Genomic DNA, 13,924 nt, shown 5'->3' with positions numbered 1-13,924 from the left:
CCAAAATTATGACCCTATTCTTAATCTTCTTCTTTTTTTTAACCCTTAATGCATAATCATATCTTTCTGCCAACAGTTACATGCTTGTATGCTTATAATGCTAAATCTCTCTCTCAGGCTTCCTTGGCAAGTGCTCTTCTCAGCCAGTGGATGGTCTCTATCCCTCAAACCGGAAACTAAGAATTGTCCCGTGTTTCTGTCTCACAGTCTCAAATTCAATTGCTCACACATTCCCATTGATTTTACCTCCTAAACATCTCTCAAATGAGTTCTTTCATATCCATCAAGCTCCACTTTGCTAAATAGTCTCTCTGCCTCAGTGGCTTTCACAACTGTCCCGTAATATCCTCTCCAGCTTAAATAGTCTAGTTGCCCTCTAAACCCTTCAAGTGCAATGTCCTTTTACCCAACATTTTCAGTATCATCCTCCACCACTTCCCACACACTCAGTCATACCCAACTATTTGTATTTCTCTGACTGGGACACTCTCTCTCACCTTCATGCTATTTCTCCACTTCTTACTTGCCCACCCCTGCCATTTGGAGATTTAACTTCCACCAATTCCTCCTCAAACTTCAGTTCAAGGAGCTTGTCCACTATACGAAGCCCTCTTTTATATCTCTCCATTTCCCCAAAATGCCCCATAAGCTGAATGTGTCTTATCCATATTCCTGCAGTGCTTTAAGTTTATTTCTAACACAGAATTTAGTACACTATGTATAATTAATTATTGATTTGTATGGATTTCTGGAAGGTAGTGACTACTTTTTTCATCTCCCTAAACTTATACCCCAGAATTCTATCTGGTGTGTATCCGAAGATACTGAAAAAAAGTTCTGTGGAAGGAATGAAGAACAAGGAATAAGGTAGGATAACAAAATATGAACATCACAAACCATACTCATTTGTTCCTCTCCAACATTTAAAAATGTCTTGCGCATTTTAGTCATGGTGGATTATTGCTATCTTGTACATACGTATATTACGTGGATACATATATTTTACATATCTGCAAATTTTATATATTTTATACATGTATACCTTAGTGTATACTTTTCTTGATGATTTTTCTCATATTCTTTATGTTCTTTATGTGCTGACTCTGCTTTCTCCACTAAGTATAAGCTTGAAAAATGAATTTTACTCCCTTTAAAAATGCATTTAATATCTAATAAAACTGTGTCTCATAATTTTTTTTCTTTCTGAATACTATATTGAAAGCTGAAATACCTGTGAGTGGGATAAGGATAAGAATATGGTAACAGATACATTTTTGAAGAGCATATTTAACTACATCAACTTTTGATTCAGAGCTTTTGCTTTGAACACTTCTCAACATTCTTTTTAAAGACTATTCAAAACAAACCAACATATCAAAAACAAATAAACCGTTTCTCTTTCATTTCCATTTAAATATAGCATAGCTATATTTAGACTTATGATTTAAAATACTAACCATGAAAACTTAGCTAAGAAATGGGAATTTTATTTTTAAAAAGCAAATATATAAGGGGGGATGCTTATCAACATCACCACTTTTTGTTTTGATTTCCAAAGGAGAAGAATATAAACCTATATGTGGATTTTATATGATAGAAATATTATGTCTTGTTCTTATTATATATCTTTTGCTGAGATTTTAAAAATGATATAATTAAATAAAGACTCATTTGTTGATATGTAAGACATCCACAGTTTTTTAAAAGAATGTATCAAGTATCATTATATAGTTATTATATCTTAAGAGAAGAGAATGTGCCAGTAATAATGGGAAACTATCAACAGTATGTTTTTCTTCTTTTTTTCTAATATGGAGAGGAGAGAAACAATTTCTGTGTCAATAAAATTTTTCTGAAGATCCAAAAGTGTCTTTTTCTACACATTTATCTCTAATGCATGCTTGTTAGTGGCATAAAATCATAGTCAGAGCTCAAAGGGGATTCCATATCTACTCATCAAAACATTTCATTTCACAAAGAAAGTGAAGACAAATGATCAAGTGCTCTGTCTAAGGCTTTACCAATAATTTGGATTAAAACGGGATGAAATCCAGGTGTTCTGGTAAGTGTCCATTATCCAAATGCATTTGTGACTTGTGATTGTATAATTCTACACATGTGTATCCTACCTATGTGTGTATGCATTTTTAACACGGCAAATTTACTTGAAAAAAAGAACTGTACATCCTGTTTGGAAATCAGTCACTGTTTTCTGTTTAGTGATTTAATCATTAGGAAATCAAAAGGAAAGATAAAGTGTTGCTTAAGTAGGACTGTGCTTGTCAGAAGAAGGTAATTTTATATTTATAGTGCCCCCTTAGGACCTCAAAATTAATATTGAATTGTCTGGGAAAATGGCTCTATGCACTCAAAACCTTGGGTTAATATTTTTTTAATTGTTTTCATTCCTTTAAAAAAATTGCATGTATTTCACAATTCTGTTAGTTACTTGTTTTAAGTCCGAAATATTGATTATATGACAAACTATTACAATTCCAAAGAAATCAATGCAGCAATGAGCATTATAAAAATATTTTTGATAATATCCAGAAATGGCCCTTCCCAAACATCTTTTAAGAACTAAAGATTTAAATTTACCATGATAGAAACAGTGGATAAAGAAATGTTTACTCTTCATGAATATAACAAAAATCCTCACAGAAAAAAATGCATCAAATGAAATAACACTATTTTTCTACTTTACTGGTCTCCACTATTCCTAGAACTACTATATCAAGATCACATATCATTTGAGATTATGTCAAAGCACTTTAGTATTTGTCCTTCACAAATGGTTGCTGTTATTAAAATACAGCAATAACGTTGACAAAGACAATAGACATGTTCCTGAGAAAAATGTCACCCCAAGCATTGTTTGGAGAGTGTTTGATTATTCAATAATTTGTCTTAGGAGACTGAGTGATTTTAACTTTCACCTTTGTAGATATGCGTTCTTTGATAACTGATGAAGAACCATGAGAACTGGAAAATACCCAGTTTAATTTGGTAGCACACATAAAATCCAACTTAATTTCCCAAATGAGTATTTTATAAATAGTGAGTAGCAAAAATATGTAAAGCAGAAGTGGACATTACTATTTGTGTTCCCAGAGGTAGTACATTACCTGCTTGAATTGACTCCATAAAATAGGAACAAAATTACTTATTATGTTCTACAAAGAGTGATGATGATTAGTTTTGAATCCTCCTGGGAAATTTGAAGACAATAGCACATTGATCTTTATATCTTCCTCTTTATGTAGCACACTGTTGCGATTTTCAAGTTGACAGTATCTTTGAAAAACAAAAAGATTCTTAATTTGTTTATTCCATGTATGTTGAATGTGTATTTAAAGAAGAGATTCTGACTCTCTTTTTGAGGCTTTCATATTTGTGTGTGCAGTGGGAAAGGAACGGTGGGTTAATCAAAAGGTTAATCTCAATCACATATTGGCCTTTTATTTTTAATACTCTAATAATAACAGTTACTTCAGCCTAAGGGTTGATATCTTCAAAAAAACCCACATATTAGTGGAAGAGAAGAACAATAAAATCCATCGTGTATTTTTAACACGCAAAAGCTTGCACCATAGAGTCATAGTTTAGAAGATAGTCACAATTTGAAAGTTGTTTCAAAGACAATGCATATTTGAAGTAGGTGTGTATGATAACTGTGTGAGTGATAGAAACATAGAAATGTATGTGGCAATGTGTAGTGCAGTAACCGTGCAGACGTTGGAGTTAAGAAAGTCTAAGAACCAAACTTTGTTTTCTCACGTGACCATCCCTCAGCTCACCGACTACAAGTTCCAATGGGCCTGCTCAGACTGGCTATCCTGTCAAGCATTTGGGGAGAATGTACTCGTATTCTAGAAATAAAACAGGTAAGAATGAAAAAGAAACTGGATTTGCCTGAGGTATTTAAAAGCTCTTGGATGGCTCTCTAGCTTACTCAATGGCAATCTTATACAGATTCCCTGGGTGTCAAATGTTAAAATTCAGCAAAGAGGCACAAATTTTGGTAGACTGCTAAGGTAACTGCTAGGGTTTGCTGCCTGGAGAAATTACATTTCCAAAACGCCTTGCTCCCAAGAGATAACGTCTTTTCCAGTTTACAGAATGCCAGTCCCACTGGACTACACCAAACACCGAACACTTGATACTATGATTGTCACATAATCATTTTCAGTTTTGAAATCTACAGCAAATACAATCTTCTCCTGCAAGGCCATGGTCGAAAACATAGGGACCTCTGTCTCCAATCCCTCTCTCCAGCGTGTCTCTCCATCTCTCTCTCTCCCCACTCCCTGCCTCCTACACACACACACACACACACACACACACACACACACACCACAGAGAAGCCTAAAATACCTGCCAACTAATTACTGACAAAAAATAAGGCAAACCTGCACCACAGCCTTGGAAACACTGGGGATAGAAATCACACTGGGGAGAAACAGAGGGCTAAGTTTTGTGTTTTCTGGTTATTGAATTTTCTTTCTTTTTTTCTTTTTAAGAAAAAACCCTATGACAACTCTTTTTATTCCCTAGTCTTTATGTTACGGCACAGCCCTGGGAAACGTGGATCTCATTTCACCCTCACTCTGCTCCACGCCAATTGCCCACTCGCACAACTACTTCTCCTTAGCAATGGGAATGCATCCTTTTTCCTATTCTTTCGGTGCATCAAATTGCTGACCCCTTTGTGTCACGCGCCCCTCCAGATCAGCCTCTCCGCCCAGACTTCTCCCTTCCTGGCTCCAGAAAGGTGCAAAAAGAGCTGCGTTCTGCTTTGGTTTGGGTTTTCATTTTTTTCCCCCCCTGAACAAAGAGAAAACCTGGGCCTTGAAGCTTTTCCTCGGGGAGCCTAAGCTCTTCGAGGTACCCCTGCACTCCCACATCAGCTCAAGACTCCGAGTTCACTTCCCCAGGCTGGGGACACAATCGGCGAAAATCTTCCAGCTCTTCAAGTTAACTTGGCCTCGGCCTGCAACCAGAGGCCACGGTGACGGGGTACCCTCCCGGGGGCCTACCGCTTCCCCCAGGGGCCCCAAACAGCAAGGTAGGGGCTGGGACGCCCCGACCCCGGGCTTGGGGAGACGCTGGCGCGGAGCAGGCGCCCTGCAGCAGGGTCTCAGGGGTCCCGGGAGCAGTCACGTGGTCCCGAGGCTCCTCCAAAACCCCCGCTGCTCCCCGCTCCTTCCTCCCTACCCCCACCACTTTCCCACCGCCACCTCCAGGTCCTTTCCCCGCTGCCGCCGCCGCCCGGGCGCAGGAGCCACCGCGTTCCCGGGAGCCGAGGCACCAGCACCGGCCCGGGAGCCCCGAGGTACCGGGTTCAGCCTCTCCCCGCCGCTCCCTTCCACGCGGGGGTGGGCCTGCAGGGAGGGGCCGAGGCCGTTCCCGGCTCGGGCCGCTAGTCCTCTCGGGGCCCGGGCGCCGCACTCCTGGCCCGGGTCCCCGGGTTTAGTCGGAGGGAGGGTGGGGAAGCCAAAGGCAGCGCAGTGGCAAAGTGGGGATTTGGGGTGGCCGAACAGGCAACTGCTAGGCTTGCAGGCAGAGCGGGGAAGGGACCGAGCGGAATTCCTCCGTGCGGGGCAAGTACTCACCCGGGGTGGAGCTGGCGCTGGCCGAACCCAGGAGGAGTGTCCGGAATCCGAGCTGGAGCTCGGTCGGGAGGAGGCGGAGGGGCATCTGCGGGAACCTAGCGCTTCCCCTGGGGGCGAGCCCCGGGTGCAGCCCGGCTGGCGTCCGCGGTGGGGGAAACGGCAGCCCGCGGGGTGCTCGGGTAGTGCCCAGCCCTAGCCGGGCTCGGGCAAGGTCCCGGGGCGCAGTCCACCGGGCGCCCCACGGGCAGTCCACCTGCGGCGCGGTCCCGCAGCTGGCCGCAGACCCGGAGGCAGCCGCGCGCCTGGATTTGCGCTCCTGTTTGCAAGGTGGCCTCATATGACAAATGCGAGCAATACCAGACATCCATACACCTTGAATTCCACAAACAGGGAATTTCTATCCCCAAGTTCACAGACCTTAAGTTTATCTTTCAAAGGAACTGAACCATCGCGTTGGATCAAAGTCGAAGGACTTGGCCACAAATCATGGAATAGCCTGAGGCTCTCAGCAGAATTTTGAGCCGGAATGCAATTTTAAATTTCAGATTTCTCAAGGGAAGAGAAACTCTGCCGTTAGACTTGAGAGGGGAGGGTGGCACGTGCCTGAGTGTTTGTCAGCTGAGCAGAGCTGTATTTATCTTTCCAACTCAAATTTTGCCAGATTCTGGCTTTAAAAATAAATCATGGGAATATTTGAGAACATGGAATCTCGCCATTGTTCCAGGATCATAGCAAAATCGACAATAGTTGATATTCTATCATTGCTAGAGGAAAAATTTTTTTCGTGTATTTTATTCTTTTGTGTGTGATTGGCATCCTCTGTGAAAAGATGTGCATTTTCATAAGACAGGAAATTATCTTAACAGAAGAACCTTATTTAAATACATAAGCTGTCTTTTAGAATCTTCTGATTTCCCGCAGACCCCCTCCCCATTATTCTTTTTAAGAACTATCTACCTCACATACTTAAAGTCTACTGGAAAGATTTCATTTGCCTTGCTGTCAGAGATAGATCAATTTTTATAAGAAAATTACAATATCAGAAAATTACAGGGAGTCTACAAAGACACTGTTTTTTCAGTCACTGTGGTTTGAGGAAGAACTTTTATTTTTTTTCCCCACTTCTTACCGTGAGGGTTAAAATTGGATGTAGCAGCCTGGAAACTGATGGTGAGAAATAAAACTAAATACAGAGAAGGAAAGCTCATAAGTAAGCACAACAAAGGTTTCACACATTCAATATCAGGTTTTTTCTAAAATAATAGTTTGTTTTTCAAACATTATCTCTGGTTATGTTTCATAATTTCCTTAGCACTCTGAGATGAAGAAAAGTGCACATGTTGCATTGCTTTTATTAAGTAGAAAGTATTTATGTTACACAGGATTGTACAGTGTTCATTATAACACTTGTTGAAAAGCAGATCATTATTAAACAGATTTCCATTTCCGTTATAGGTTTGTTTATTGTGCTTTTCAGGGAAGTGAAGGGGTAAACTTAAGAAAAGAAATCCTTTGTGGGGTTTTTTTCTTTCATTTGAAAGTAGTTTCTCTAGCTTTGATTTTCAATTAAAAAAAAAAACAAGACAAATCTTATTGAACAATGATTTCCTACTGTTTAAAATATCCCCTGGCTACTGTCGGGAAGGAAGACATTTTTCTTTGTCCAAAATTCTTCTAGTTGGAACAAGAATAAAATTTCCCTGAGACATATTAACAGGAGAAAATCAAATTTAGTTTCCTACCTACGGGGAATCTACACAGACATGGAAATTCCAAAGACAGGCAAAATGAGGTATATATGTCATCCTAGGCTTAGGAGAGGGGTAAGGGAGGAAAGCCATTAGCAGGAAGGTAGGAGATGTTTGGAAAACAAAAACTATCCACAGAACTCCCTTATGACCCAGCAATAGCACTGCTAGGGATTTACCCAAGGGATACAGAAGTGCTGATGCATAGGAGCGCATGTACCCCAGTGTTCATAGTAGCAATGTCAACAATAGCCAAAACATGGAAAGTGCCTAAATGTCCATCACCTGATGAGTGGATCAAGAAGATGTGGTATATGTACACAATGGAGTACTACATGGCAATGAGAAAGAATGAAATCTGGTCATTTGTAGCAAAGTGGATGGACCTCGAGGGTGTCATGCTAAGCGAAATAAGTCAGGCAGAGAAGGACAGATACCATATGTTTGCACTCATAGGTCTAACAGGAGACCAGGAGAAACCTCATGGAGGACCAGGGGGAGGGGAAGGGGGAAAGAGAGTTGGGGAGAGAGAGAGAGAAGCAAAACTTGAGAGACTATTGAATACTGAAAATGAACTGAGGGTGGGAGGGGGAGGGGGAGGAAAAGAGGTGGTGGTGATGGAGGAGGGCACTTGTGGGGAAGAGCACTGGGTGTTATATGGAAACCAATTTGGCAATAAACTATTTTTTTAAAAAAGTTTGCCCTGTTATGTAGATAAGTTTTTTTAGGTAAAAAGGAATCTCTATACATAGCACTTCTCTGGGTATAGATCTGCTATCTAAAATTTTTTAGTCAGTTAGTGGGGAGGTCAAAGTTTCTTTCTGAGTCTTTTGGGTCTTGATTATTTTCAGTTCAAAATAATGTGCATGCTAATGTGTGGCCCATCTTGGGTAGCCTACCCTTGGCCCCCACACTACAAGAGGTCACTTTTAAAGAAAGAGCTCATCATCCTCTCTCTTCTCCCCCCATTTGCAATATCTCTGGTTGTGGGAAGTCACTGGAGCAAATATTCACAAAATGCTCATTTAGTGCAGGGCATTGTTAGGTGTTATGTGTATGTTTGTGTTTAGATAGAATGGATTGGATTGGGTTAGAGGAAGAGTAGCACAGTCACACCAAAATAAAATGAATGAATGTCAAATAAGTGAGTGTGAGGAGAGGGGCAAAAAAAATGATAACTTATCAGTCTATCAATAGGTACAGGTAAGTATCTATGATTTTCAAGCAAGAGTTGTAAGTATATCACTAGCAATCAGGAGAATGTCATTCATTCATTCATAATCCATTTAGGGCCTTTTATCTCAGGCACTTGCAGTTTATAATTACTCATTGTGTAACCTGGAGTTAACCCCTGGAAGGACTACCACATAGTACTTCGTGTTTGTTACCTGTATGCCAGAGCCTCGCAGAGCACCTAGCACTTCAAATGTTCAATAAATGGGAGTTGAATGAACAAAGGAAAGAACAACTAATCTCTCTTGGCTATTCATTAATAAAAGGAGCCTCCCCTTTAAAATTGTATTTAAAGTAGGGTTTTTTAAGGAGGGCAAGAAATGGGGTGCCGGGGTGGCTCAGTTGGTTACACGTCTGACTATGGCTCAGGTCATGATCGCATAGTCATGGTTTCTAGCTCCGAATTGGGCTCTGTGCCTGGAGCCTGCTTCAGAGTCTGTGTCTCCCGTCTCTCTCTCTGCCCCTCCCCTGCTTGCGCTCTGTTTCTCTCTCTCCCTCAAAACTAAATAACATTAGAAAAAATCTTTTTAAAAAGGAGGGCAAACTGAGGTGTTGCCCTCAGTTTTTCCTGTATCCAGTGAATACTCTGGACAGCATTTCCTTCATCTGCTTACTGACAGGGCAGTGGTTTAGTAGTTTTTATAATTTAATGAATTGAGGATTTTATGGACACGTATTGTTATAGAAAAATTTTAGTGACACACTGCAATCTGATGTATTTCATTTACATTTAAATGAAAAATGTTGTAAATATTTTTAGCTGTTTTAGTTTTACATTGCTTATGGGATAGCCTTTATAACTGAGATATCTCATTTAAAATTTTAAAATGCTAAGCTATCACCATTGTCTATAGATGTATCTCGTTTCATTTTAGGGCCATTTGAAAACCTGTCTAATTTCAGTGGTTCCTATATGTAGGTATATATCTTTTATATGCATACACATATAGTCACACTCTATCCTGAATTTTCCTATATTCCCAAAATGGTTCATTTCTATTATTTTAAGGTTGGGAAAAATGAAACTATTTTCTGAAGTGATTAGAAACAAGTGTTTACTTATTAGGATCCTCCATGTAGAACATAACTCTATTAAGCACCATTACTATCATAAAAAGAATTAAGACATTTTCTTTCATCTCCATTAGAGTCTAATGGAGAAAACTGACCACTGCATTGGAGACAATCTGAAGTTAAGCCTCAAAACGACATTGTTTCTATGACCACAAATTGTGCTGCATTTCTTCTTCCTTCAAAAAATTTTGGGGAGTCATATTTTACTTTAAAGGAGCATCATCCTCCAGTTACACGTCCCTAGAAAGCACAAAGCCATTGTGGAATCATATATCCAATTTCTCTTTTGTCCTTACCTTGGTAGTAGAAAATGCAATCAGTAACCACAGATGTACAACAAAAAAGGAATGTCTCAAGAAAGTGAGTCAAAAGAATAACTGAGCAGGATACACAGTAACGAATAACCTCTCCATGTCACAGGTACAAACAGGATTATAAACAAGGTAGATGGAACCAGGAGTTCTCAGAACTCAGGAAATGAGACAGAAAGGTCAGTCAAGCTACTTTGATTAGAAGCTCACTAATCTAACCAGAATAGTTACTGGGAGGCCATTAAGTCATACTATGATGGATAAAATGATTCAGTAGGTCATGTGAGTAACTTTTGTACCAGTTCCCCTTTTAGCTTGGGGCAATATCAATATAAATTATTGGCTAGAGTCTAAGAATGAATGAATAAGATCCTGAGCTTTTGAATTGATTTATCTTTAAAGGGATGTAATTAGCTACCAAAAATTAATTTAATCAACATAGAATCAGTTGTAGAAGTTGTGGAAAACCTAAACTTTCAAACTTTCTCAAAGAACAATGATGGCTGTATCATCCTATTTGAAGCCTGCTCTATATAAGCCTGAAGTTAAAGTTATATTTAATGAATGTATGTTCATGATAGGATTTTCTATTTGGAAATATTTGGGATCAGGATCCAGACATCCCTTATAAATTGAAGATAATGGTATTCACTATTAATTAAATTTGTACATATGTTTATAGTTTTAACTATAGGTATCGAACTATAGATATAAAGATAGGTACATAAACATAAATTGATATGTAGTATAAATGCTTTTTAAAGAATTTATAAATGCTACATTAAAGGATCTCTGTAGCAATATATATTTATCAGAAAGTTAATTAACTATTGGTGTCCTGAGTTTTGTATAGGAAATTCTTGTTAGAAAAGTATCAGTGCTTTTTTAAAGAGGAAAAGAGGTTGGGGCGCCTAGGTGGCTCAGTTGGTTGAGCATCCAACTTCAATTCAGGTCAAGATCTCATGGTCTATGAGTTTAAGCCCTGTGTTGGGGTCTGTGCTGACAGCTCAGAGCCTGGACCCTGCTTTGCATTCTGTGTCTCCTTCTCTCTCTCTGCCCCTCCCCCACTTACTCTATGTCTCTTTTTGCCTCTGAAAAATAAATAAACCTTTAAAAAATTAAAAGAAAAAAGAAGTCCCCTTGCCTCTTACTGGTATAGACAATTTTGTGTTTCATCAGGCAATAGTGTCAAATCTCTAATTTGTAGAAATAAATAAGAAATATTGTGCTATTAATAATATTACATTATTAATTTAGTTTGAACTGAAAAAATTCATTATGGGGTATGATATTAGTGTTACTTCTACATTTAACTTTAAGATATAAATTTTCTTTAAACCATATAAATGTATTCAATCTTTTTAAAGCTGAAAATTATTTTTAATTTTTAAATAAAAAAATAAATAGGTAAAATTTGTTTTAAACACTAGCAGGTTGCTGACCGGTGGCTGTCCTGATTCATGATAATCTGGCACATCTTACAGGACTAAGAATTGATCATGAAATGACTTTGCCATCTAGTATTGTGCACACAGAGTCAACAGTACAACTTGATAAACACTTATTAAATGCCAACTGTATACACCTAAGTCCTGAGGTAATGAAAAGCTTAAATTTGAACTAGATAATATTTAAGATAGTAGACATTTATTTGATTTTTTTCATTTTTCCATAAATATGTATTTAGCACTCACAGTGGTGAAGTTAACTGGGCCATGTATAGTAGATGCCACACTGAATAAAGGACAATTTTCCACTTTTATGTTGCTTATAAATAAATAGGGAGACTGCTATGCATTTTAATTGCATAGCAAAGCAAATTGTGCCATGCAGACTCAGACAGCTATAAACAGAGCACTATGGGGGTTCCAAAGAGGAGATCACACCCAATTGAGTAAACTAAGGAATACTTTAGGATAGGTGACTTTGACCTTGATTGAGTTTGGAAACAAAGGAAAGTTTAAGGTAAGATTATGTGACCACACCATGAGTAGGCACAGTGACTAGATAAAAAATAGTAATGAGCTGTTGTAAATCAGGTATCTTGAAGTTCTTACATACATTTGCCTTTTCCTTCCCTTTCATCATATCTACATAAATTTAAAAAGCAAGGTCTGCTATTTTAACACCAGGTAACACACCACAGAAGTGACGATAGACTTAGACTGAAAGTAACTGTTATTGGCTGATATTTGCTCTGTTCTTAGAACCAGTTAAAGACCTCACAGAACTTTTTAGGAGATTAATAAGGTAACGGGAGCAAATTGTAAAATTTAGTTTCCCTCTCCGTGGGTTAATTTGTAGTGCTCATGTAATTTTTTTAAAGTTAGTAACTAATGTCTTTTTATTCCAAGCAGGACTGTAATATGGATTTAGAGCTCCAGGATTTTTATAACAAGACACTTGCTACTGAGAACAATACTGCTGCCACTCGGAATTCTGATTTCCCCGTGTGGGATGACTATAAAAGCAGTGTCGATGACTTGCAGTATTTTCTGATTGGACTTTATACATTTGTAAGTCTTCTTGGCTTCATGGGGAACCTCCTTATTTTAATGGCACTCATGAGAAAGCGCAATCAGAAGACTACAGTAAACTTCCTCATAGGAAATTTGGCCTTCTCTGATATCTTGGTTGTGCTGTTTTGCTCACCTTTCACACTGACCTCTGTCTTGCTGGATCAGTGGATGTTTGGCAAAGTCATGTGTCATATTATGCCTTTTCTTCAATGTGTTTCAGTTCTGGTTTCAACTTTAATTTTAATATCAATTGCCATTGTCAGGTATCATATGATAAAACATCCTATATCTAACAATTTAACAGCAAATCATGGCTACTTCTTGGTAGCTACTGTCTGGACACTAGGTTTTGCCATTTGTTCTCCCCTTCCAGTGTTTCACAGTCTGGTGGAACTTCAGGAAACATTTGGCTCTGCATTGGTGAGCAGCAGGTATTTATGTGTTGAGTCTTGGCCATCTGATTCATACAGAATTGCTTTTACTATCTCTTTATTGCTAGTTCAGTATATTCTGCCCTTGGTATGCCTAACTGTAAGTCACACCAGTGTCTGCAGAAGTATAAGCTGTGGGTTGTCCAACCAAGAAAACAAACTAGAAGAAAATGAGATGATCAATTTAACTCTTCATCCATTCAAAAAGAGTGGGCCTCCGGTAAAACTTCCCAACAGCCATAAATGGAGCTATTCATTCATCAGAAAACACAGAAGAAGATACAGCAAGAAGACAGCGTGTGTGTTACCTGCTCCAGCAAGACCTCCTCAAGAGAACCATTCAAGAATGCTTCCAGAAAACTTTGGGTCCGTAAAAAGTCAGCCCTCTTCATCCAGTAAGTTCATACCAGGAGTCCCCACCTGCTTTGAGGTGAAACCTGAAGAAAACTCAGATGTTCAGGAAATGAGAGTAAACCGTTCGATCATGAGGATAAAAAAGAGATCTCGAAGTGTTTTCTATAGACTAACCATATTGATATTGGTGTTTGCTGTTAGCTGGATGCCACTACACCTTTTCCATGTGGTAACTGATTTTAATGATAACCTTATTTCAAATAGGCATTTCAAGTTGGTGTATTGCATCTGTCATTTGTTAGGCATGATGTCCTGTTGTCTGAATCCTATTCTGTATGGATTTCTTAATAATGGGATCAAAGCTGATTTAATTTCCCTTATACAATGTCTTCATATGTCATAATCCTGAATGTTTACCAAGGAAAGAACAAATGCTGGGATCGCCTAACACATATTCACAATAACTATTTATGTATAGTAAACACATTTTAGTAACATGAAATTTAATTTATGTATAAGAGTTCTGGATTTGAATGTCAGTTCATAATATATGGAAGACAATTTTTATGTGTTATATATAATATGATGAGTTCATTTAGTTACATAAAGTCAGGGTCAGTACACTCTGTAATTTCATTTTAA

The 13,924-nt window shown here is 38.7% G+C and overlaps 2 protein-coding genes across 3 annotated transcripts in view; one reads left to right on the top strand and one right to left on the bottom strand.

Moving 5' to 3' along the window:
* The window catches only part of NPY1R (neuropeptide Y receptor Y1), a 19,862-nt gene extending 14,094 nt beyond the window's left edge, over positions 1–5,768 (bottom strand). The window contains exon 1 of the mRNA XM_029939288.1: positions 5,613–5,768. The gene's annotated coding sequence lies outside the window, so the exon portion shown is untranslated. The remainder of the gene's footprint in view (positions 1–5,612) is intronic.
* NPY5R (neuropeptide Y receptor Y5) lies at positions 5,009–13,924 on the top strand. 2 transcript variants are annotated; one of them, XM_029939267.1, is made up of 2 exons: positions 5,009–5,065; positions 12,336–13,924. In XM_029939267.1, exon 2 carries the CDS (start codon positions 12,345–12,347, stop codon positions 13,683–13,685), a length of 1,341 nt encoding a protein of 446 aa, XP_029795127.1. In that variant the 5' UTR covers positions 5,009–5,065; positions 12,336–12,344; the 3' UTR covers positions 13,686–13,924. The 2 variants fall into 2 exon arrangements, with proteins under 2 accessions (XP_029795127.1, XP_029795119.1); XM_029939259.1 differs by lacking the exon at positions 5,009–5,065 and adding an exon at positions 5,264–5,332.

The sequence above is a fragment of the Suricata suricatta genome, chromosome 1 (genome assembly GCF_006229205.1).
Source record: "Suricata suricatta isolate VVHF042 chromosome 1, meerkat_22Aug2017_6uvM2_HiC, whole genome shotgun sequence".
Classification (NCBI taxonomy): Eukaryota; Metazoa; Chordata; class Mammalia; order Carnivora; family Herpestidae; genus Suricata; species Suricata suricatta.
This window is presented reverse-complemented; position numbering and strand designations above follow the sequence as displayed.

Excerpts from the sequence above, each read along its gene's own strand:
- NPY5R (XM_029939267.1), top strand. The coding sequence starts at position 12,345 with ATGGATTTAGAGCTCCAGGATTTTTATAACAAGACACTTGCTACTGAG.